At 35.0% G+C, this 26,143-nt stretch overlaps 1 protein-coding gene across 6 annotated transcripts in view; it reads right to left on the reverse strand.

Annotated features, from left to right (window-relative positions):
* Positions 1–26,143, reverse strand: part of LOC102965415 (multidrug resistance-associated protein 1-like) — an 87,754-nt gene that overhangs the window by 56,533 nt on the left and 5,078 nt on the right. For 5 of the 6 annotated variants that reach the window (XM_042956543.1, XM_042956544.1, XM_042956545.1 and 2 more), the window contains exons 2-6: positions 25,967–26,028; positions 19,203–19,350; positions 17,853–17,995; positions 11,492–11,669; positions 2,042–2,296 (exon numbers count right to left, since the gene is read on the reverse strand). In XM_042956543.1, coding sequence (XP_042812477.1) covers positions 2,042–2,296; positions 11,492–11,669; positions 17,853–17,995; positions 19,203–19,350; positions 25,967–26,028 — 786 coding nt within the window. Of the gene's footprint in view, positions 1–2,041; positions 2,297–11,491; positions 11,670–17,852; positions 17,996–19,202; positions 19,351–20,104; positions 20,187–25,966; positions 26,029–26,143 lie in introns of those variants that run through there. The other variant, XM_015540482.2, reaches the window with a different exon arrangement.

Below are 26,143 nucleotides of genomic sequence, written 5' to 3' on the forward strand. Positions count from 1 at the left end.
GTAGAATAAGAGCAAAGTGCATACTTTACAAAATAGTAGAAAATTTATTTATTTACATGTAATTTGTTTAAAATTGAATAAAAAAATAATATCCACCCATATTCTATTTAAATGGGATTAAATTCCCCAAATTTTATTAATTATATATATATACATATATATTCATTTATAACAGAATAAACATAAAAGTCTGTATATTATAAGTATACTATCTTGAGTATTAATACTTTGGAAATTAAAGTGATTAAAATGGATATTTTCAAATACTGATTCTTTTTTGGCAAATAATAAGTACTGTATTTGTATATCTAACAAACTACACACTTACAAGTTACTATCCATAATACTATTTGTGTGATTGAAGGCATATTTTCTGTTTAGTATATTTGTACATAATATTGTACTCTCTTTGAAATTTCCCCCAAATGTATTTCAATTCATAAAAGTTTGAATTTAAATTATTTAAAATCTAGAATTTTTAAAAGCTAGTTTAAAAATATTAATTATAATACAAACTTGTTATTCTAAATACTATTGTGTTAGTAATTCATAATTATTTCATAGTTATATGGTATTTTCTAGTTTTCATCTAAAGACTAGTCATCTTTCTAGTAATTATTTGGTAATAATTTTAGTAATTATTTGGTGATTGATCTGTATTTAGAAAATTCAGAAAAATATAAAAGAAGGTGTAAATCCTCATCCCTTAAATGTATTCAAGTAATTAGTGAAAAATCTCCCTCCTTCCATTTAATTCTACTCTATAGGTAACTATTCTTAAAAGACTGGTGCTTCATCTCTAGATTATTTCTATGCCTATAAAAATTCATTTATATCTAAATCTGTATCATTTCATTTAGTATTCTCTATCACACCCATGTCATAGGTATATTCACATTTTAAAAAATTTGGGGTGCCTGGGTGGCTCAGTCTGTTGGGTGTCAGACTTCGGCTCAGGTCATGATCTCATGGTCTGCAAGTTTGAGCCCCGCGTCGGGCTCTGTACTCACAGCTTAGAGCCTGGACCCTGCTCCACATTCCATATCTCCCTCTCTCTCTCTCCCCTCCCCCACTCATGCTCTCTCGCTCTCTCTCTCAAAAATAAATAAAGGTTAAAAACATAAAAAAAATTGGGTTATGTATATGTACATGTATGCATAATATACACATATATCTGCATACATAGGTTTCTTTATTTTCCCCCTAATATGTGATTGACACATTTCCATGTCAGTACATAGATAGTGTTAATCTTTTATCCATTTAAAAAAATAAAATAAGTGTCATAAGCAATACACCTGCATGTGCATGTGTGTGTTTACTTTAACACATGAAACCATTCGTCCTTCCCCTTAAACTGTGGTTTTTTGGTGCAGTAAACTATGTCCTGTTTCTTCATTTCTACAGTATAGCACAGTCCACACTGTCTGGTACATGGCAGACGTCAAATAAGGTATTAACAGTAAGATGAATGAATGTAAAGGAAGAATATTAAAATTATTTCAGTTAATCACTTACCAACTACTTTCTGGATGTAGTCACTCCTTGCTTACTGTAACCCACCAGCCTCCCTGCCACTCTTCAGACAAAACAAGCACACCCTTATCTCTAGACTGTGTGCACACTGTTACTTTTGCTTAGTGAATCTTTTTCTCAGACATGTACATGGATTCCTCCCTTACCCTGATGATATATCATATCCTTCCTGAGGACTTCACTACTCCTGTATGTGAAATGGCACTCTGTTACTCTATCATCCTAGCCTAATTCATATTTCTTCGTACACAAATTAACATCTGGCATTGTGTTATTTATTCATTTCTCAATGCCTTCTCCTCCAATGAAAGCTGGAACTCATCAGTTCTCCTCACTGCAGTACTTCAGCACAGAACAGATGTCCAATCGCTGTTGGTTGAATGAATGAATGACAAAGTTGGGTTATTTCCACATATACAGAATTTGCTAGATGGTTATTGTCAACACAAGTCAGAAAACGCGGCTTCTGTTTGACATGTGTAACAGGATGCAGTCTTTTTCTTACCTTTAGCTTTTTTACTCTAGTTGCAACCAAAGCATTTATTGGTATAACCAACACCAGGACTGCTGTCCCTGCCAACACTGCTGGACCCAGCTCTTGCCAAAGCAGTGATACGGCCATCAGGATTTGTAAAGGGGCTGACCAAAGGAGATTGAGGTTTGCGGTCAAGTCCATGAGCTGCTGGGCATCTGCTGACATCAAGTTAATAACTTCCCCAGTTGAAAACCTCTTTCGTGAGACATTAGATAAAAGTAGGGCCTAGGAAAAAAAAAAAGAAGCAGCAAAATATTTAAGAGTTCTGTAGAACTTGGGGCATTATCATCATCAAACAATGGTAACTTTTAATATATATTTTTAATATATTTAGGAAAATGTACAAGATTGTTTATATATTAGGATTATAAAATATTGAGAACTTTTAATGTTATTACATGAGGAAGATACAATTATTGATCAAAACATATAGTTTTAAAATTCACTGCATATTGGTAGAGAGTAACATTTGTATTCCCAAGCAAATACCTTCACTAAGAACCCTCTACAAATTGCTGATTACAAAATTAAAAAAAAAAATCTGTTCTAGGGGTGTTTGGCTGGCTCAGTATGTACAGCATGTGACTGTTGATCTTGAGGTCATGAGATCAAGCCCCACAATGGGTGCAGAATTCACACACAAAAAAATCTATTCTATATTTTTAGCATTGAGGATCTTCTCTATCCGTTGGCACCCCTAAAATGCTAAACCATCTAAATTTTATCAATACAAAGTACATAAAAGAATCAATAAATATCTAAAGAATGCTGAAGAATAGTATTATGCTTAAAACTAGAAAATTTAAAAATGACACTATCCTAATTCTCAAAAAGATTATAATCTGGTTGTGGAGTCTACTTACCACCACCCCCCCACACACACATATACCTCCCACACAGAATGATAGTAAGTATAAAAATAGCTAAGAAGGGCTATGGGAATTTAGAAAGATAAAAATATTGGAAAGGCTTGGTGGAGCAGATGGAAATACATTTTTTCTTCCAAGGCCCAATTCTCACTTTGTCTCTATGCACATTATTTTAATATTTGTATACTGTATTCAATATTCCCAAGTTTAATTATTGGTAACTCTTACTAAGGTTGATGTTAGAAATTCATTTATTTAATGCTCCACTCATTTAAAATTCCCAGTGAAATGAAAAAATAAACTGCAAAAGTAGTGGGGAATTGGTATTTGTACTGGAAGCCAGGCAAAAGTTCATTCATATGCCAAGAATTTTAAGGAACGTCCACTGCACTGATTTAAAGAGGGACAGGATAGACAGCTGGGGCTAACAAGAGTAAATGGGATATAGGAAGCACTCAAAGTCTATTTTTTTCAACAAATGAATAATAAAAAGCCAAAGAAAAGGCCCATATTAAAAAATAAGTAGGTAGGACTTTCAGTGGAACTCTTCTATAATTCCTGAGTTTAAAACAGGAGGGCTTCATGTAAGAGGGAGGTACAACCTTTTTGGGGGCAGGGGAGGTGGTGGTCTGCACAGCCTCATAAGGTTGTATCATATCCATATCCATATCATAAGGGAGCATCATAAGGTTCCAGAATCCCCCTAACATTTATGACTGCTGCAGTGTTCAATCCTTGTTTACATTTCTACACAGTAAATTAGAAACAGTTCTATTACTGACTAGTAATGGGGGGACAGTTGTGCTAGTGATAAAACAGAATGACTACTACCGCCACAAGAGGGGGAAAAAAAGAAAAACATATTAGTCATTATGATATTAAGCTTTAGCCATGTCTCCCCCAAAGGCAGCTCTTTAACCTTCCCCTAACATGTTACTGATCGCCTAATTTGGCCAACTGAAACCATGGAAATCCTAGAACTGTAACTCTCATTTCATTAAGTCTATAACATTTCTTAAGAGAGGACCATTGATCTCTAATAGAATCCACCAGCAACTTATAATTATAAAAAGTTATAAACTATTTTCTCTCACACTTATAGAAGGAAAAGTTAAAGAATATTTAGTATTTATGAAAATACTAGCAGATTGAATAGTTCAAAGTAGCTAAATTATCCAAGGAATCAAATAAATGGCCTATTGGAACAAAATATATCACAAGAAACATGAGAAATATATGAATACCCTTGTTAATCTTATAGCAAAAGAACACGATAACTGTTTAAAATGAGTAAAAACAAAAAAGAATAATTTAAATTGAAAATACAAGTGTCAAATTGTTTAAAATTACAATGGAGGCACCAAAAGTCCAAATGGATGTTACAAGAAAGGATTTTTTTTTAAATTTATGTTTATTTTTGAGAGTGAGAGAGACAGAGAGAGACAGCAGGGGAGGGGGACAGAGGATCTGAAGCAGGCTCTGTGCTAACAGCAGAGAGCCTGATGTGGAGCTTGAACTCACGAACTATGAGAGCATGACCTGAGCCAAAGCCAGACACTTAACTGTTTAAGCCACCCAGGCGCCCCCAAAAATGGAATTCCTAAACCAGTAGATATGTTCAAAAACTTTTCCCAGATATTAGAGAAAACATATTTTAAACATGAAATATTAAAAAAAAAAGATTTAAGGCATGGAGGAGTTTCAGGTAGGTATACACTCATGGGATATAAATATACACACATATATGTATATATTACATAAATATGTTTTAAATGTATTATATTTATACGAATATATTAAATATATATTACATATATGTAAATACATATTAATATAAATACATCATATTTATATTAATATGTATTTACATATACATTTATATTTCTTTATAAATATAGATTAATGAATAACCAACTTCTAGGGTGAAATGCCTGGGTTCCAGGGCCAGCCAGTAACACTATTTCATAACTCTTTGACAGTGGGTAAGTTACTCAATTGTTCTGACTTTAAGTTTCCTTATAGCATTATATTGACAGCTACATCCATATCTATAACTGACCATGTATCTATTTCTATGTACATAATAGTGCTTAAAACAGAGTGCAACATATATGTTTGTATGTGTCTATTATATACATGTGTGTATATTATATATATACATATATATATGTAGACACATAAATACATAACAATTACTTTACAAGTAAAGAATAAGAAATAATTAAAGATAAAACAGAAGACAATCTCTCTGATCGAAGAAAATATTTCAAACCAAAAGCAATCAGGAAGTACCAGGTAATTTAGTTAGAAAACAGTACCTTCTCTTATCCTGGTAAAATTTGCAAATTCTATAATGTTAAAATTATCCTTAGAAAGATATACTTATGGGGCACCTAGGTGGCTCAGTCGGTTGAGCATCCGACTTCAGCTCAGGTCATGATCTCACAGCTCATGGGTTTGAGCCCCACATTGGGCTCTGTGCTGAGTGCTCAGAGCCTGGAATTTGCTTTGGATTCTGTGTCTCTCTAGGCAATTTGTCCCTCCCCCATGCTCTGTTTCTCCCTGTCTCTCTCAAAAATAAATAAATATTTTTTAAAAAATTAAAAAAAAAAAGAAATACTTACAAGCACCCAAACACAGTAAAATTAAAATAAAACAGGTGATCTGAAAATGGTGGGGTAAGAGGTGGGGGTTGGCAGCAGCTGTAAAATCTGTAGTCAGAAGACAATACTGCTATGGTTATAAAGAATGTGTGGAGGGGCGCCTGGGTGGCTCAGTCGGTTAAGCGTCCGCCTTCGGCTCAGGTCACAATCTCACGGTCCGTGAGATCGAGCCCCGCGTCGGGCTCTGTGCTGACAGCTCAGAGCCTGGAGCCTGTTTCGGATTCTGTGTCTTCCTCTCTCTCTGACCCTCCCCCGTTCATGCTCTGTCTCTCTCTGTCTCAAAAATAAATAAACGTTAAAAAAAATTAAAAAAAAAAGAATGTGTGGAAAAAGAACTCTGATATACATTGAGTGAACCATATGTATCATGAGTGAAGATGGTAAACAAGGTGACAAGTAAATCAGGCAAAAAATGACAGTAGTAGGAAAAAGTGTAGTGTATACATATATGAAAGTTTCTACTATGCATTTAAATTGTTTGTGTCACATAACAAAGTATTTTCTCAACATGTTTGGTCATGACCTATTATGAAATAAATAATAGATTATAAAAAAGTATATTACACATATATATGCATGCATGTAAAATAATTAGAGGAAATTACATCACTGATTACCTTTGCAATCTGGAATTATGAATTGCTGTCATTTTGTCTGCCCCATTTTATTCATTACACATATTTTCTTCAATATACAAAAGAAAATTATCTTTAAAAATTAACTGCTTTCAAAATATTAAGATTAAAGGGCACTATATAAATGGATGTTGTTCTGCATTGCATTTTTAACATCAGGAGCACTGATTTTTCTTTCAATATTTTTTTCTGCCAACTAAACTTTTACATTTCTGTGAGGGACAAAATTCACAAGGCATGAAGGGGAATTTAGTTACCATTTATTCCTAAATTACACAATCTAAACTGCCTCTTTGTTATACGAAACAATTTGGAAGAATACTGCAATATGACACCACAAGTATACTGGATGATGTAACATACTGAAGAATTGTCTGGTAAAAAGTATTTAACCTTATAAAAGAGAGAAACCAACACTGAGGTAAAAGGAAAAAAAATGTAAAATCTAAAACCTTATGAAAAGTTGAGAGTTTATAAATACTCTGCAATCAAAATGAAAATTAACCAATTTTCATTTAACAGTCATATTGTAATCATAGTCACACTCACAAAGCTCTGTTATTTTTAAATTCCATCCAAGTTTGAGATTTCTTTTCTAGAATATTGTAGAATATTGTCTTTATCTAGTCTACACACACACAGCACAGGTAGGTGACTCATCACATTGTAAAACGTCATTGATTTCATATATTGAATTATACTCCAACAAGAGCCAGATGAGCCAGGTATGGCCCCAGCCTTTAAAAACATCTTATTGACTTGAGATATCTTGACTATCACTGAACTCAATTCACTAGTATCTCATTTTATCATCTGATGGTGAAATATGTTTGCCATTTCACATTCTCCCTCTTAATGTATGTTTTCATTTCTAGACTCACTGCCATGGCTCTGGTTCATATCTTTACTTCCAGAACTATTAATATAGTTTTAAAATATTCTTTATTTCCAACCCTACCTATTTTAATTACTTTCTTCTGATTATCCATCTGCCCTATGGCTCAAATGAGTCCTAACTTCCTCTAGAACTAAAGTACATGTTTACAATGTAGTTTTCAAGCTTCTAAAAAAATGAGCTGCAATCCCTTCTTTCTTACCATCCTAACCCTCCCCACCAACCTGCTCATAAAATATTATCTCTAGCTACATTAATCTACTCATCATTTTCTGAGTAAGCCATGTATCCATCTGTGGACTTCCTCCCACTATATATTTCCAACAGTAGAGCCTTTGCCTCATGCAATTCATCCTTCAGACCTACGTCATGCAATATTAGGCAATATTAACCATGACATTTTTCCTGACCAACGCTGCTATAAGTCACAGAAATCACATAATTTAGAGCTGGAAGGGCCCTAAAAATTCCTAACCCAGTGATTCTAAACCAAAAGTTACTATACATCTAATGACATAAGGCGTACCTAAAGGTAGACCCTCGTAACATTTATAAGAACGCATTCTTCTTCAATTCCACTGCATGCAATACAATATGCCAGAATTATCTTTCTGACTCTACATGCAGGATCTGGATTCTGCTTCTCCTAATCCTGACCACAGTAGAGTGTCTTTATTTTAAAAAAATATGTCTGAGGCGCCTGGGTGGCTCAGTCGGTTACGTGTCCAACTTCGGCTCAAATCATGATCTCACAGTTCATGAGTTCAAGCCCCGTGTCAGGCTCTCTGCTGTCAGCACAGAGCCTGCTTCAGATCCTCTGTCTCCCTCTCTCTACTCCTCCTCCTCCATGCTCTCTTTCTCTCTTTCAAAAATAAATAAACAAAAATTTAATATATATATATTTTATCAATTTTCTTGCATTTTATAATTATCACAATTAAGGTAAGAATAAATCTTTAAAGTACAAATGTAGACAGTCTAGGCACTGTAATACTATCCAATATGGTAGTCATTAGCTATGTGTGGTTATTACATTTAATTAAAATTAAAAATTCATTTCCTTAATCTTACTAGCTACAGTTCAAAGGCTCAATAATCATATGTTACTAGTGGCTGCCCAACCAGATAGTGTCTATGTAGTACTTTTTTTAGTTAAAAAAATTGTTTTGAAACTTTTATTTTATTTCACTTTATTTTTTTCCAGATATCTCAAATCCTCATATTATTCCTTCAATGGAAAACAAAACTTTGGTCTCTAACTCAAACCTGTTCTCTTTGTCAGCACTCCATGTCCCAAATCTCTCCTGTTTTTCCTTTTCTCCTCCCTCTTTTAAAAATTGAGATATATTGGGGTGCCTGGGTGGCTCAGTTGGTTAAGTGTCCAACTTTGGCTCAGGTCATGATCTCACAGTTCATGAGTTCAAGCCCCGCATTGGGCTTTATGCTGACAGCTCGGAGCCTGGAGCCTGCTTTGAATTCTTTGTCTCCTTCTCTTTCTGCTCCCCCACCTCTCTCTCTCTCTCTCTCTCTCTCTCTCTCTCTCTCAAAAATAAACAAAGGGGTGCCTGGGTGGCTCAGTCCGTTAAGCAACCGACTCTTGATTTTGGCTCAGGTCATGATCTCACGGTTTGTGAGCTCAAGCCCCACACTGCGCTCCATGCTGACAGCATGGAGCCTTCTTGGGATTCTCTCTCTCTCCTCTTCCCCTCCACTGCTTGTGTTCTCTCTCTCTCTCTCTCTCTCTCTCTCTCAAAATAAATAAACTTAAAAAATAAATAGACAAACATTAAAAACATTTTAATATAAAATTGAGATATATTTAGTTGACATACATTAGCTTCAGGTGTGTAACATAATGCTTCGATATTTGTATACATTGCAAAATGATCACAAGTCTAAACATCCATCACTACACATAGTACAAAATTACAAAATTTCTTGTGATGAGAACTTTTAAGAACTACTCTCTTGGCAGCTTTCAAATACAAAATACAGTATTACTGACTATAGTCACCATGCTACACATTATATTCCCATGACATTTATTTTTTAAATAGAAGTTTTATACATTCTGATCATCTTCACCCATTTTTAAAATCACAAAGATTCTACTGGACAGTGTTTGGTAGAGGAATGCTCTCAGACTGCCCACCTTAAACCCAGGATAACTGATGCTGCTTTTGAAGCATATCCCATTTCTTAGACCTCAAGAATTGTCATGGAGCCGTACCTCTGAGCTAAGTTGTAACAAAATCTGAGCTTTGAGACTCATGAACTCCTAAAGTGATCAAGTGGAAGGAGGCCCCTGCTTTTTCCACAAACCTTAAAATTGGTATGCCCTGACCTTTATTCCAAACGAGCAGCATTTGAATGGACAGAGAACAAGAAAGTCCTAACAGCTCCCCTCTTCAACAAGAACAGGATCTGAGATCAGGTTTACCCCACTCTAAAAACAAGTCCTTGATGAACTAGAGCCAATGTCAGATTAATATGGGTATCTGGTGCCACTATGAGAGACATTTTGGACATTGAGTATCTAAGTATGATGAAAATCAGAATTCTACAGCCTGTAAAGAGACAAAGAAGAGAAAGAGAAGAGAAATTTAACTACCCTAATTAGTTCCATGGAGAGAGACTCCCTCTAGAAAGCAGGTGTAGGATAGGAGACTCAGAAAAAAGCCACCCTTATAAAATCAGTGAGAGGTGCACATGCTACCTCAGTGCATCAATGCAGGTCATAACAACAGGTTGTAATGTCTTCTGCTGCTTGTTTGATGGACTTGGAGTTAAATCATAATCCCTATGGCAAGGTCTACTGAGCTGGCTTGATTGATATACTCCTTTGATCCTGAGTGTTCTTTGTTCTTAAACAATCTCTCTAAAGAATCTATGGTTTCCTCCCTGTAGCCAGTGTGACCTTTTACGTTATTATCTCCAAGGTCTCTCTGCCCTTGTAAGAGTCACCCACAATGCTTGATTTTCTTTTTATTTGACAACTTGTTCTAATTTCTACCACATTCCCCTCTTCCATATTTGCAAATCCACCCAAATCCTACACTCAAACTCCAATGCTTTCATCACTGAATGAAATCCTATTCCATATGGACCGTATATCAAAGACAAGTGTTAACATTTAAACTGATTCCTAGATTTGTTGACATCTTTCCTCCCTATTAGGATTTCTCAGAATTTATAGCCTCTAGAATTATGACTGTGGCAGTATGACCCAGCACTTGGGCTAAAACCATTCCATACTCCCATTTTGGACCAATATGGCCAAATGGCCTGTAATGCTTAATGCCCAGCTCAGTCCAAATTGTAATACTTCCTTCCACTCATACAAATTCTACACCTTTCCCAAAGACCACTTCAAGGCTTCCTTTCTATGTGAAACCTTCCTTAACCGCACACAATCATTGTAGATTTCCTGTTCTTTTGACCTCTTATAAAACCTGCATTTAGTTCCACACATTAATTATATATGCTAATAATTCTCCCTAATTTCTTGAAGGAGTGGCTTGTTTATTTATTTACTCAGACATCCAGCTTTTTATAAAAATGTATAAAAGTCACTCTCCCAGATGATAAAAGTACAACAGGTAAATAGGCTTCTATTCCAAATCTTAAAGAGCCCACAATTTATAAAAGAGTAGTGAGTAAGAATGCAAAATACACTTAACTGAATAATTCAAGTGATAACTACTGGAAGGAAGAAATTCTTTAACAGTTTAATTATGATGTAAATAAGCTCTTCAACAGTTTAATTATGATGTAAATAAAAGGCTCTGGAGGGTAAGGAGGTGGTATTTAAAACTGTATTTTCAAGAAAGAACAAATTAAACTTCAGGGTTATGACAAGTATAAGTATCAGCCCGGTTTCATTTCTGGGGGTGCGGTGCAGAGGCAAGGCACAGAATGAAAGAGTAGCAGATAATGACTGCATAGAGAAAGATGGCTTTGTTGCATGAGAAAGCAGAGTGAGCACAGGAAGAAGAAAAAAGTAGCATGCGGAATGAAAATGATCATGAAAGGAAGAAATGTTCATACATAAACACAGACAAACATGAAAATACTCAAGGCTATTCACTTTGTGAGGAGGAGTTCAGTGACACAACAGTGGACAGAAACCATCATCTAGTTTCCTGGATTAGGGCTCACTAGAAGTTTCAGGGACCGTAAGGACTATAGAGAACCATATAGAGAAATTAATACAACCAGTATTGATGAGTCAAAGTTTTTTAAAGCAAAATAAATGTATATTCAACGGGCACTCTAAGAATTTTTAATATACTATATGCTATTTCAAAGCATACAATGAAAGAATCCATTTAGAAATTGAGAATTCCTTAACTTTTTACCTTTTTGTAGATGAGTCCAATTACGGCTGTCTTAATTTTTGCTGAAGTGAGCATGTTAAAACGTTGATATTGCTGAAGGATCAAGGTTTGCAAAAAGACTACAACAAAAAGTGCCAAAGCATAACCATAGCCTCTCCATCCAAAATCTTGGCGATTTTCACAGAAAATAATCATTTGCCTGAACGTCATACAAAAATTGAGAAAGGGGAAGAAATGTTAAACATCTAATAGTTAAATGCTAATTAGAGTTAAGTGTTTTCAAACTGTCAAACACACACACACACACACACACACACACACACACACACTCTTATTCTTGTAGAATTTAGTGATTCATTACTTAAATATAACATCCAATGCTCGGCACAACAAGTGCCCCCATTTATTTTTAATTCAAGTATTATATAATAAAATTAATAGAATCAACAGTTACTTTCAAATGCTTTTGAGTGCAAGGTTATTTTCTAGTTTTCATATGGTAACCTCATCAACTAACTGTTCTGGTCTAACTTCATCATAAAAGTTAAGATACAGACACTTAAAGCTTCTTTTTTATCATAATCATACATTTTGTTAAATATAGGGAAATATGACAGTTAAAATTTAAGTAGTGAATCTCTTAAAATGGCACATAGTTTTTTTTCAAAGGTCTGAATTATATCTCACCTCTTATTATTACGTTTATCCTATCCAATTCCCCTCTATTCTATCTTCCCTTATTTTCTCTTAAGTTTGGTGACAGCAGGGCCATGATATCAGGTCAATGCTGGGGACAATGCTAGACAATGGGGACAGTTCTAATCATAACAATCTTGGTTGCTTATTGTCCTTCAACTATACACTGGTTAAAACTCAGAATGCCTGATGTCATTGTTAATAACACAGTGGTACTCTTAACCTTTTTTCAACTGCCTCTATGTGACTAATAATAATAATTTTAAAAGACTACATATACTCTACATAATGGTGGAAACAACTTGGATATATTCTTTCTGATACTACAGATTAATACGTCATTTATTTTGCAGGCTCAGTTCTTGGTTTATTTAAGTAGTTCCTGTTATTTTATAGGTAAAAAGTATAATATTAGATGTTTTAGAAATGTACCTTTTTTTACTCTGAGTTCTGGAGATACAGAAATGTGCTTTGTCATTGTGAATAGCCATTTTGAATGTACTTAAGGTTATACTCACAGGAAACCACATGTAATTAGGTAAGACTATACCTAAATTATTTTAAGAACACTGAATTTAAAAATTCATTGTTTAGGGGTGCTGGGTAACTCAGTCAGTTAAGCGTCTGACTTCAGCTCAGGTCATGATCTCACAGCTCATAGGTTGGAGCCCCATGTCAGGCTCTATGCTGACAGTTCAGAGCCTGGACCCTGCTTCCGATTCTGTGTCTCCCTCCCCCCGTGCTTGCTCGCTTTCTCCCTCTCTCTCTCTCTCAAAAATAAACTTAAAAAAATAAAAAATAAAAAATAAAAATTCATTCTTTATGTGAGTTTACATTTTTAAAGTTTACATTTTTAAAAAATAAAAAATTAATGTCTAAGCTTGGATCTATTTTATTCGCACCTTGGACAGCATATGGGTGAAAAATTAAAAGCAATCTGTGTTGCTTTATAAACCAAATTGCTTTATAAACCAAGTACTTCAAAATATTAACTTTATTAAAATTGTACTTTGGAATCAATATATACCAACCAGTGTTTCTAAAATTACTATTAAAACCTCTAGTCATTGAAAATTATTTGGAGCATTGTATATTCTCAATGACACTATTAAATTATTCCATACCCCACCTAGATAAAATAATAGGAGGTTTGGTACTTATCAGTGGATCTGTATCAGATGCTATCCATTGGGACACCAAATTATTTTTACAAGAGCAACTTACTGAATGTTTTCTTGGTCTGGAAATTAAATTTCTTGAAAGAAGTGCACTATTCTTCTTATTGTGGATGTATCTACCTATCAGACTTTTTCCTTTCTCATAAAATCAAACAACTAAATGACTATAATAAGTATCATAGTGGGTCTACACATATAAATCAGGAAGTACTAAAAATAATCTGTGATCAATGCATGGTGAAGACCATAAAACCATATTCATCATATCAGATGTGAATACTCATTTTTTTGTTTGACTAATATCATAATAAAATTCATAGAAAGGGGGAAAATAGTAAGCACAACAATCAGCAAGAAACATGTTTCTTCTAATAGTAAATTAATGAAAGTGTTATTTTTAGATGTTTGATTATTACATATATGAGTCATGATAACAGGACAATATATTTTCATCCTTACAAACAGTCCTGTCTAGTACTTTTCCTTATCAAAAGAAAAAATAGACATCTCAAAATTAGCTAAAAAAAATTAACTCCCCCAGGCTCGGATTATGATCATACAAACTCATAAAATTCTTTCTTTTTTTATGTTTCAACTTTTTATTTACATTCTAGTTAGTTAACATATAGTTAAACTCATAATTTTTTTTCTGATCATTTATTCCTCAATGTGGAAATATTAAGGCTATTCATCTACTTTAGAATGAGAATCTCTTGATTGTCTTGATTCTTGAAAAGTATAACTTTGGATAAGCCCATTTATTTAGTATTCCATTGAGGAAATGTATTTGAGTCCTATGTGCCAGGCTCTGTGCTAGGTGCTAAGGACACAGACATTGAGTAACACATGATCCTTTACCAGGAGGAGCTGGAAGTCTAGGCAGGAAGAAATACACATCAACTCATTTCAGTACAATATTGACACTACTGTTTTGCAGGTATGGTCAAGCTAGAATGTTACAAAAGTATGTCATAAAATTATGGGCACCATTGTGTAACCCTTAGGCAAGGAGTTAGCAATTCTTTAACACCCTATTATAGACTGCAAATATTTGGAGAAGATAGAGACCCTGAATTGCCATCACCTATAGCTATTTTAGAAAACAGTAACCACAGTGAGATTCTAGAATGAGTTTTTGAGCAGTAGTCATTGGAAAATAGGAATCAGAGCATGCCTAAAAATGGCTGGGAATGTCTTACTACACTTTTCACTGAGAAGTTAAACCTAAGTATTCTAATTCTCCTCCCCTTGGCTCTGGGCTAATTTAGGGGCTTGTGTGACCAAACTAATGTGACAGAAGTGACACTCTGGCTCTTCTAAGCCTAAGTCATAACAAGACTTGTCTGAGCCTCTTGGCATGTTCACTCTGAAAAAATCCAGCTGCCATGTGAGAAGTTCAACTTACCAGAGACTCCTGTGTTCAACCTAACCATTTGGAGAGGCAATGGAGAGATAGAGACAGACAGACAGACAGACAGACAAAGATTGATATCAGGCCATTTCCACCCATCGTAGCCCAGGCATCAGTATGTAAGTTAAGAAGCCATCCTGGACATTCCAGCACTAGTACACATAAAAAAGAACCAAAGTAACCCAGCTAACAGTCAGAGCCAAGGTCCCCAAAATTTGTCTCTACTTGAGCTGCTACAGGTCTCTCCAGCCATTCAAGCTACTCAGCTAAAGCCACCATCATGGTGGATCAAAGAAAATCCATCCCTCTCTGAATACACAAGATCATGCCTTGTTTCTAATACACAAGATTATGCCTTGTTTCTGTAGCACAGTGATTATTGTGTTTGCCTCACAGATATTTGTGAACATAATCATCATTGTTTTATGCCAATAAATTTTGACATGCTTAATACTATGGCAATAGATCACCAGAACAGGGCAGGAGAGGAAGATGCTGTTTAATATACATTTCTGATAGATTTCTGGCCAAAGATGAGATAATTCTATGGCAACTCCTTAAAATAGCTGGGATATATAAGGGTGAGCAGCAGAGGTATGGGGAAGGAAAGGTATGTTACCTTGTCTGAGGGGGATTTTAATCCAGCAGACATTTGGATTATATTTCCATAGGCAAGGGAACCAGACTTTGGGGTGAAAAATGACAGGACCAGTTTTCTGATGGCAAAGAGATATCTTCTTGCCCTAGATTCCCCAACACCATTCTCTCTGGGTTCTCCTCTCTTTGCACTATGCACTCCTTCTCACTGTCCTTTTGTGGATTTCCCTATCTTCATTAATTCCACACACTGGAATAGCTGATTATCTACAGAGATGTTTACTTCTCCTTATCCATGGTAAGGTGGTCTCATCCAGAAAAATGATTTGACATACCCAATCTAATTTGTTGGAACAGTTCCCAATTTTATTATCTCAGCTAATATCTTTCTTGACTCCAGACTTAAGCTTACTCAATCTTTTTGGACTGGCTAGATGGCTGTCAGGGATCCCCAACGCCACTCCCTAGTTAAATGATCCATTAGAAGGACATATAGCAGTCAGCATCTAGTTATACTAATGACTATGATTTATTATGGTGAAAGTATACACAAAAAATCAGCAAAGAGAAAAGGTACATGTAGTAAAGTCCAGGAGAAAACTGATATAAGCTTCCAAAAGTCTTCTCTCAGTAGGGTCACACAAAACACACTTAATCATCCTGGCAACTAGTTGTGGCCGCATACATAAAATGTTGTCTACCAGATAAGCTCATTAGAGATTCAGTATCCAGGGCACCCTTTTCCTAACATATGCCAAAATTCCAAACTCCCAGAAGGAAAGCAGGTATTCAGCATGAATCGTATTGATTGTTAAGCAGTTTGGACGTATTGAGCCACTGTTAACAGTTACGGTAGCAGGAACCCTCCTGAAATGCAAGTTCCAGTTGCCTACCAAAAGTCACCCCTCTAAGCAGACCTTCCAAAGAATAGCAGTCAGGCTTTCCAAAGGACAGCAGTCAGTCAGTTCATTCTTTCCTGCAAAATGGCTAATATGTATTTCAAATTTAGCAAGTCCAAAAGGAAACCCCACACCCTGCTCTACTCTTTCCTGAGCCTTCTATATCTCAGTAAATGGTGTCTCATTTACCTTGTGACTTCAACCAAAAACTCTGAAGACATCCTTGATTCCTCCCTCTCTCAACTTACATTCAAGCCATCAGTATATGATGTTGACTCTACCTTTAAAATAGAGCCAGAATCTAACTACTTCTTATCATCTTCGTTGCTACAACCCAGCTGAAGCCACCACTGACTTTTGCCTGGATTATCTCAGTATTTCAACTGGTGATACTTTTACTTTTCCTCCTTTTTATATTATTTTCTGCATAGCAGCAGAATGATCCCTATAAAACTTATGTCTAATCATATCAATTCCTGCTCAAAATTTCCAACGTTTTCCCTCTTAACACAGAATAAAAGCCTATTTCCCCCATCATATTCCATAAGTTCCTTTAAAATCTTTTTCATTCCCAGACCTTTCTTACCTCTGATTTCTTCTCCAGTTCTTTGTTCTAGCTTCACTTTATCTCCCATGCGTCCTCAAAGACACCAAGCATGCACCTGCCTCAAGGCTCTTGCCCTTCTTGTTCTTCCTATTTGCAATAGATATGGTCTTGGCTTCCTCTCTAACTTCCTTCAGGACTTTTTTCAAATGTCGCCTTATCACTAGTATCTTCCCTAACTTCCTTAAATTAACATAGCACTTCGATCTCCCTAGAGAGGCATTTCCTACCTCTCCTTGTTGAATACTTTGTCCTTAACACTGATTATTTCTTAATATCATTTATATTTATTCATTTGTTTACTATTTGTCTCACCCCTCTGAGTGTCATCAGAGCAGGGACTTTTTGACTTTTGTCTACCCCTAGGGTCAATCAGGAACAGTAGCGTGTAGTAAGTACTCAATAAATACCGGACAAAATTCAAGCCTGGACATTATCTAAGAGTCAAGTAACTAAGGATTAATTCTGTTTTCATGAATTGAATAGTTCTTAAAAACTCCAACAACCTGGAAATGTATTCAATAAAAAAATATTATTATAGGTCAATAAAAAAATTTGTTTTTCCTTCATATATATCATTTCATTTTCTGAATATACATCTAAAACAGAGTTCCTAGATTTTAGTCATAACTCTGGCATTTTCTAGCTCTGTGAAGTTAGGCAAATTACTTAAACCTCTCTGTTTCTGCATCATGATGATTGTAATAATACTTCCTATCTCATAGGATGGTTGTAAAGATTGAATAAGATAATTAATATAAAGAATTTAGAACAGTGTGTAGTACACAGTTGGCTTCAGTAAATATTGACTATATTATCATCATTCACATTCGTGTGAATGGCAAAGTTAACAGAATGTCCATATCCTAAGTAAAATTTGCAGTAAGGTCTTTTCCTACTCTTTTTTTAGTACAACTTTTAGAGTGAAACACTTGCTTATCATTTGCTTATCATTTAACTGTGGAGAGTAAAAAAAAAAGACAAGACTACAACTTACTTCATTATGAGTGGGCTAGTGAAGGACAAAATATCAGCAAACACTTTGAATAAAGCAACTTGAATCAGGACAAACTTAAAGGTGTTCCACAATGCATAGAGCAGAGATGGTTTCCTGGCACGTGCCTCTTTATGAAAGGATGCCTACATAATGAAAGAAAATAAGAAACCATGAGAAAATTGGACAGAGCAAATACAAGTAAAAATGAAATATATATATAAACCAACCATAAAATTAGTAATGTAACCCAAAGATAATAAAATAGGGGCACCTGGGTGGCTCAGTCACCCAGGTAAGTGTTCGACTACTGATTTCAACTCAAGTCGTGGTTTCACAGTCATGAGATTAAACCCTGCATGGGGCTCCACATGGATCCTGCTTAAGATTCTTTCTTTCCCTCTCCTTCTGCCCCTGCACCCCCACTCATGCTCTCTCTCTTTCTCTCCCTCTCAAAAAATATAAATAAATAAATAAATAAATAAATAAATAAATAAATAAAACAAAAATAATAATAAGAAAGGGATAAATTCAGTTAAACTTGAAAATATGACCTATATCATTGGTAAAGTATGTCTCCAGAACGCCTGATATTATTTATATCATGGGGTATAAATGCACAAGAGAAATAGTTGTATTTTATTACTTTTGTGAATGTTGAAACTTTCATTAAAATAATTAATATAAATACAGTTTTATCTTCAAATTATATTTTCTTTTTGGGAATTCTAAAGAGGAGATATGTGTGCATATGTGATACAAGATATGGAGTACCTGCCCTTGCACCATAAACTTTGGCCATGGTCGCCATATTACTTACTTGGACCAATAGATATGAGGCCATGAGATATAGAAACCATCTTTGCCATGATAGTTGAGCAAAAGATACTGGTGAAAAGCCAAAGATAACATATCAACACATTGTTCTTGATATTAAAGGGAGGAGATGCTAAATAATTTTATGACATAAATTAGTTGCAATAAAAATCAATTGTACTTATGAAAATGGCTTGCATTTCACATATTTTAGGAACTTTCTAAATTAATAATAATATCTCACATTTGGAAGAAGCTTTTTCTAGTTTTAGGTAGTAATTAGGTACTTAAGATTTAAGAATTAATTACCTTGGGGCGCCTGGGTGGCTCAGTCGGTTGAGCGTCCAACTTCAGCTCAGGTCATGATCTCACAGTCCATGAGTTCAAGCCCACGTCAGGCTCTGTGCTGACAGCTCAGAGCCTGGAGCCTGCTTCCAATTCTGTGTCTCCCTCTCTCTCTGTCTCTAACCCACTCATGCTCTGTCTCTCTCTGTCTCAAAAATAAATAAAAACATTAAAAGAAAAAGAATTAATTACCTTTATTTCTTGCCTCTCTTGATTCCTTAAAACTTCCTTCCTCCATTGTTTTTCAAAGATGGGACACACAATATACGAAGAATCACTTTCATTTAGTTCAAAAAGATCTTCTCTTTCCAAAGGTTTCTTATATCCTAAAAGAATTATTCTAAAAATGAAAGAGTAAGGTAAACAATTCAGCAAAACTAATAATCAACTTAAAAATAATTTTTCATGCATTTATTTTATTCTTTGATTTATAAATTATTTTTTTAATCAGGATGGAATGATTAGACTGTATTTTGGAAAGTCATACAACTTATCCTGCAGTTGAATAATGTGTAATAATCATTTGTAGCTTTTAGAATTATTGGGACATCCATTTATTCAGTGAAACACTAAATTTACTCATTTCATATTGGAGTCACCTACTACTTACCTACCTTACTGAAATTTAAATAGTTAACATTCACAGTAAGGTATATTCACTCCAAAACCCCAAACTAGCTGCTTTTTAGTCTTGAATAAGAGGAGAAATGGATCCAACCTCTGCATCTGCAACTTCTCCTATTCCACCGGGACATTATATACCCTTTGCCACTTGACTTTGCAAATTGTTCAACTAGATGTGGAGTACCTGTTTGTGCCCCATAAACATCAGCCTTGGCCATATGACCTATTTTGACCAATAGACTATGAGCCAAAGTGACAGTGCCATTTCTGAGCCCATGCCTTAAGAAGTGTGACAAATTACTGCTAGTCTCAGCACTTCCACTCTCCCCCATTCAATGAACTTGCCCCAAGGGAGACTGTGAATAAATTATGCAAGAACAACAGGTCTAAATTAGAACCGTCCCAGGCAAACTAGGATGCATGATCTAGTTACACTACAGATGTTGTGGCAGACAATAAATTATACTTACCTCACAGCCATCCTTCTGCCCCATCATCTTCCTACTACCAGGAATCTTGATACTTATTCAGGTGAAAATGTCTTGAACTCAGGATAAGTCCTTATCTCAGCCAGAGTCATAATTATGATCAGTCTAAAGCAGTCCTGGTAATCTGACAACATTTTGCTTGGCATTAACAATATAACTCAGTCTGCTGAGGAGAACTGTCTTTTCCAAAAGAAGGCTCAAACTTCAAGAGGAGAAAATGTCTTGCCTCCTTTTTCCTTCCCCTTCCTCCTTCCTGCCTGCACTGAAGGCATAATGCTCTGATATAGAGAAGCCATCTTCTTCACCATGGGTGAAAAGCCAAATAATAAGGATGGGAAGTAGAAAGAAAAACTCTGGGCCCTTTGTAACATTTCTGAGGTAGTTCATCAGCTTATTCCCAGCGTTCTTCTCAGTAACATAAAAAAATAAATACCTATTTGTTTAAGCTGTAATTATCTGGCTATTGTGTTGCTTGAGGCAAAACATGTTCCTAAGTTCAGATATACTCAGTTTATGAGCTTGGTGACATGACTCGTTCAGTAAGAAATTAAACCCACATTTAAACTCAGGCCTTCTGACTCAATAGTTTCTGTTCTTTCCGTTATAAAGTACCTTATTAGTCCAAGAAACCATAACATGGTGTTACACTATCCCAAATTGGGACTGCTTCATTGTCATTATTACTGAACAATCTCTATTATTGATTGACCCTGAGATGGATTTAAACTCTGTGGTAACCAGAGTCTCCACAGGATTCATTTTTACTTTTATTACACTATATAATATCATATTACAGTTCATATTTAACAAAAAGGTTTAAATGTAATAAGAAAGGACCTTCTGTAATCACGTTTCTGTTGGCTCAAATATGCTGGACATTTTCCTGCACTGCAGTTTCAAAACCATATTAAGCAATAAACTACTTTTAAGTCATATTAAGCCTTTCTCTTCCATTCCACAAAATAAATATTCATTTTCAAAATAAGACTGCATTGATTTTCACAAAAGCATTTTAATAACATTTACTGCCTCAGCATTTTGAGTTAGAACCATGCAAAACTCAGCGGTTTTGGTGCACAGGGATAAGTGACCCCTGGCTTTCATGCTGAGTCTCCAAATAATGCAGCATCTAAAAGTGACACTTCCACTGAATTGATTGTGATGCACATGGCTCAGTTGTTTAACCACCGTGACTTCCCTTTTCCCAGGTGTGTGCTTCTTCCTTCTCTTTTGCTCTCTTCTGTACATTTAAATATGCTCATCACCCTGGCTCATCTTTCTACCACACATAAGCATCCAGGAAAAGAGGAAGCAGTGCTTCTTTAAATCCAATGACGAGGCAGCTCTTAGGGAGGCAACAAGGACCAACAGCTGACCCTCCCGATAGTGGAATGTAGCCTGGACTGGGTCCCATAAACTTAAGGACTTGATTCCTAAGTGGTAATAAGGTTCCTGCATGCATCTTGTATGTTTTACACTGATAGTGCTTTTCAAAGGTCATTCAGTTCAATGAATTTGATACTCGCAACTCTCTGAAGCAGGCAGAGCAGTATTAATTTCCCGTGTTTACAGGCGGTTAAACACCAGGAACTCCAGAGCCTGGTCAGAGTTTTTTAAATGTGACATAAACCGGTGCTAACGTGACCAAAGGCAGACAATGCCGTTAAGTGTAATATTTCCACTCTGTTTTCAATATTGTTATCTGAGAATTCTGAGTATATTTGACATTAACAAGTGTGAGTACACATCTCATCCAACTGATGTTAAGAGCAGCAAACCAGTAGCAGTAGGCCAGGAAGATGAGATGAAAGGTAAATTTTGTAGATGTGTAATACTACAAAGCGTGGAAAGTATAGATATACAATCGAATTATCAAGTTCACTACTGTTAATCACCTTTTTAAATATTTCTGGAAAGCGGTGATTGTGTCACAGGAGAAGGCAAAAAGTCAGTCTGTCCAACAGTTGTAGGATAGGACAAAGTCAGGCAGTGTACAAGTTTTATTAATATGTGAGGAAAAGGTAGGGCAGACTGAATAGTGTATCCCTGGTTAAAATAGTGATTCAATTGTGACCGGTAAAAACTTTAACTAGAGTTTTCCGTGTATGTCAAGGGGATTATTCTATGACAATGATTATTATACACTGATGACAGATTATATTTGCTAATAAAGGCTTCATAATTATTTGATCATCAAAACCACTCTACAAATTCTGCCTTAGGAATTAAGGCTCATAAGCATATAATTCCCTAATTATTTGTATCATCTGAGCACATTTTAATTGAATTATTCATATAATTATGGGAGCTTGAATTTGGCCTAGGAAATAATTTCTGATTTTATTCTGTAACTCAAAGAACAGATCTGAGAACACAATTAGCCACTGTCTTCAAAAAGGCATTCTCTTAAACAATAGCTATGTTTCAGCTGCTGCTGTTTAATTACCAGATAAGAAATCAAATTAGATTCATGCCAATGACAGTTCCAGATAGGAGCATGCTATAAAAATATTTCCTATCTAGGTCTAAGATGTTAAATTTGAACAGAAAATAAATGTTATATTCAACAATTATATCTTATTGGTTTGATTGATCTGAGATAGTGACAGATATTGAGGTGCCATATTTTAAAGTTTGTTGTGCCTTATCCTGCGTATTAAGTTTAATTTCAGCTTCATATTTTAGGCTTCATAAAATGGTATTCATAATATTTAAAACAAATACATAGAGTTTTTATAGTTTGATAATTAAGTTTTAAAAGTACAGTTACTTAAAATTAATTTTATTTGCATTATTTAAATTCTGTCATATTTTCTGTGACTTAAAACTGACAGTCTGAAACTTTTAAAGCCAGAATAGACCTCACTCTTTCTCTCAAGACACGAATGAAATATAACTCAGGTTTGGAAAATAAACATGAACAAAAAATCATTAAGTATAAATAGCCCACATTTACATAATTCTTATTTAACCTTTCTTTTTTTATAGTATATATATGTATATGTAATTTAACGTAGTATGTTGGTGTAAAATTTTTGCCATCCTCCTTAAGTGATTCATAGATTTGTGTTAACTTGGAATTCTTATAACCCAACCCAACTATATGCTTCTGCTCAATTATTTGCTCACCAAGTATATCGGTTCTCTACTTACACTGCTTTCATAAAAATCACCAATGAACTTTACAATGATAAATTCAATAAAGAATACTCAATTCTTTTTTTTTTTTTAATTTACCCCTCTTCAGCATTAGGCACTACTGACCACCTTATTGTCTTCCTTTTTTGACAGTTTCCTTAGCTTTCAAACACACTCTTTTGTTTGTCTCTTACACTCTGAATGTCTTTCCTTAGCTTTCTTGTTAGATTACCACTCCTTTTACCATTTAAATACTGAGGAATCTCAATGTTCCATTTGTTCATCCCGTTCAATAAGCTCTCTTTCTGGATGATCTTATTCATGCTCATGGCTTCCACTACTGACATATAGTCAATGACTCCCAAATCCGTATTCATAGATCAAAAGCCTATATATCCAAACACCTATTTAATACTTTTTATGGGAATGAGTTAGACATCTTAAATTGACGCTTCTCTAAACTGAACATAAAGTTTTTTGTCACACCTGAATCTGACAGTTAACTGAGCCAAAAAATGATTAACATTCTTCCCAGTTCTTCAATTTCCTTATCTAATCAACGTTATTAATTAGCTTTTGAATCTGTTCCTTCCTCTTCATCCTCTTTATCATTACGATAGTTCAAACTTTAGCCATAAATCTACCAGGATAATTGAAGAACCTTCTAACCATTCCCTCTATCTCCATTTTCATCTGGTACATACCATATCCACACAACTGCAAAGGTGATTTTCTGAAGCGCAAACACGAATACATTACTCTCTATTTAAAATTCTTCAGTGGCTTCTCATTATCTTTGGAGTGACCTAGAAAACTCTTTATGATCTGTTCTTTCAGTTTGATCTCTTGCCACATCAACTGGCTGCAATGGGGGAGGGGTCAGTTCACTCTTGCCTCTGGTTTGCATACAGTATTTGCTCAATTTGGAATGCCACTTGGCTTCATCTTACACATTGTCAAATGTTGAGTTAAAAGCATGAATTACTTGCAAAACATTCCCTAACTGTGCAAATGCGCTTACATGGCGCTCCTGAAATTTGTGTTTCTTTATAATGCTTATATTGCCTTTTGCCTTTTTGGGTAATTGAAAGAACACCTTTTGATCTTTCTAAATCTACTACAAATTCCTAGATGATAGGAACTAGGTCACTTTTCTCTGCATTTTTAAAGGTTAGCATAATGCAGGGTATCTGGCACACAATCAACCTTTTCTGTTTCTTTAAGGATTCATCTATGAGAATCATGAGAGCATATTTGTACATCAAATTGGGAAATTTTGTTTCTATTAACTATAGAACAAGGGGCATAAAGTTAAGATAAATTTAGTTTCCTATGATCATGACTTTTCTGTTATGGGGGAAAAATACATTTCTAAAGAAACTTCTGAATTTATAAAATTAGAAAAAGTCAGCTCTGCTCTTGTTTGAATTCTAGATGAATTACTCTGTGAGATAAATCACATTATATGTCTTATAAAAATGACTGTGTATGTGTTTTAGTAATTAGTAATAGTAATTAAGTAATTAGTAATATATATGTTATATTTAACTATATAATAGTTATATTTAACTATATAATAGTTATATTTTATAATATATAATGTATATATATGTCTATAATATATAATATATATAATATTTTATGATATATATAATATATATATACATATATAAAAGCTCAAATTGAGCTTGTGATGCAGATAGATAGACCTCAAATATTTGTGGGAGTATTCCTAGTAAAGAGTAGAATAACAAAATGAAAAAAAAAAAGCATGAAACATGGACTCAAAGAATCTGACTTCTAACACCAAGTTGGTGTGCTTCTTCCTGTGTATCAATGGACAAGTTACTTCCCCTCCTTAAGTTTCAATTTTCAATTTTCTCATCTGTAAATGCCTATCTCATAAGACTTGGGGGGAGAATTAAGTGAAATTATATACACATATATACTGGATAATAAAAAAAATCCAAATTTCTGCCCCTCCATAGTGCTAATATGATACAAATCCTATAAAGGGACAGCCATATTACAGGACTATTAGCAATCTTATCTGTGAACCACTTTCTATGTTACTATCTGTGGTTTCTCTATAATAAATTTTTTTCTTTTTTTTTTTAATTTTTTTAACGTTTATTTATTTTTGAGACAGAGAGAGATAGAGCATGAACGGGGGAGGGGCAGAGAGAGAGGGAGACACAGAATCGGAAGCAGGCTCCAGGCTCTGAGCTGTCAGCACAGAGCCCAACGCGGGGTTCAAACTCACAAACTGCGAGATCCTGACCTGAGCCCAAGTCGGACGCTCAACCGACTGAGCCACCCAGGCGCCCCTATAATAAAATTTTTTCTATGAGAAAAAATCTTCACAAAGTCATTCTATAAAAATATTCTTGCTGGAACATCTAGGTGGCTCAATTAGTTGAGGGTCCGACTTCAGCTCAGGTCATGATCTTGCGGTTTTTGAGTTCGAGCCCCGCGTCGGGCTCTGTGCTGACAGCTCAGAGCCTGGAGCCTGCTTCAGATTCTGTGTCTCCCTCTTTCTCTGCTCCTCCCCTGCTCGCTCTCTCTCTCTCTCTCTCTCTCTCAGAAATAAATAAACATTAAAAAATATATATTCATGCTTAGATTAGAGGAATAACATTTAGGTGTCGTTTCCCTTGGAATCTTCCTTAGGATAGTATGTTACATACAAATTAGTAAAATTCCTACCTGCTAAACCAGGAATATGTCATCCTACTGAAGAATGAAGCACTTTTCTCTGGATTGCATTTCTAGAAAGAAAAATACAACAAGTAGTCTGTGAAGAATATGCCTTTACTTTGTATTTGAAATATCTTTGTCAGCAGGTGGAAAAGTACACATGAAATAATTTCATTTACTAACAGT

Source organism: Panthera tigris, chromosome C2, assembly GCF_018350195.1.
Source record: "Panthera tigris isolate Pti1 chromosome C2, P.tigris_Pti1_mat1.1, whole genome shotgun sequence".
NCBI classification, from domain to species: Eukaryota; Metazoa; Chordata; class Mammalia; order Carnivora; family Felidae; genus Panthera; species Panthera tigris.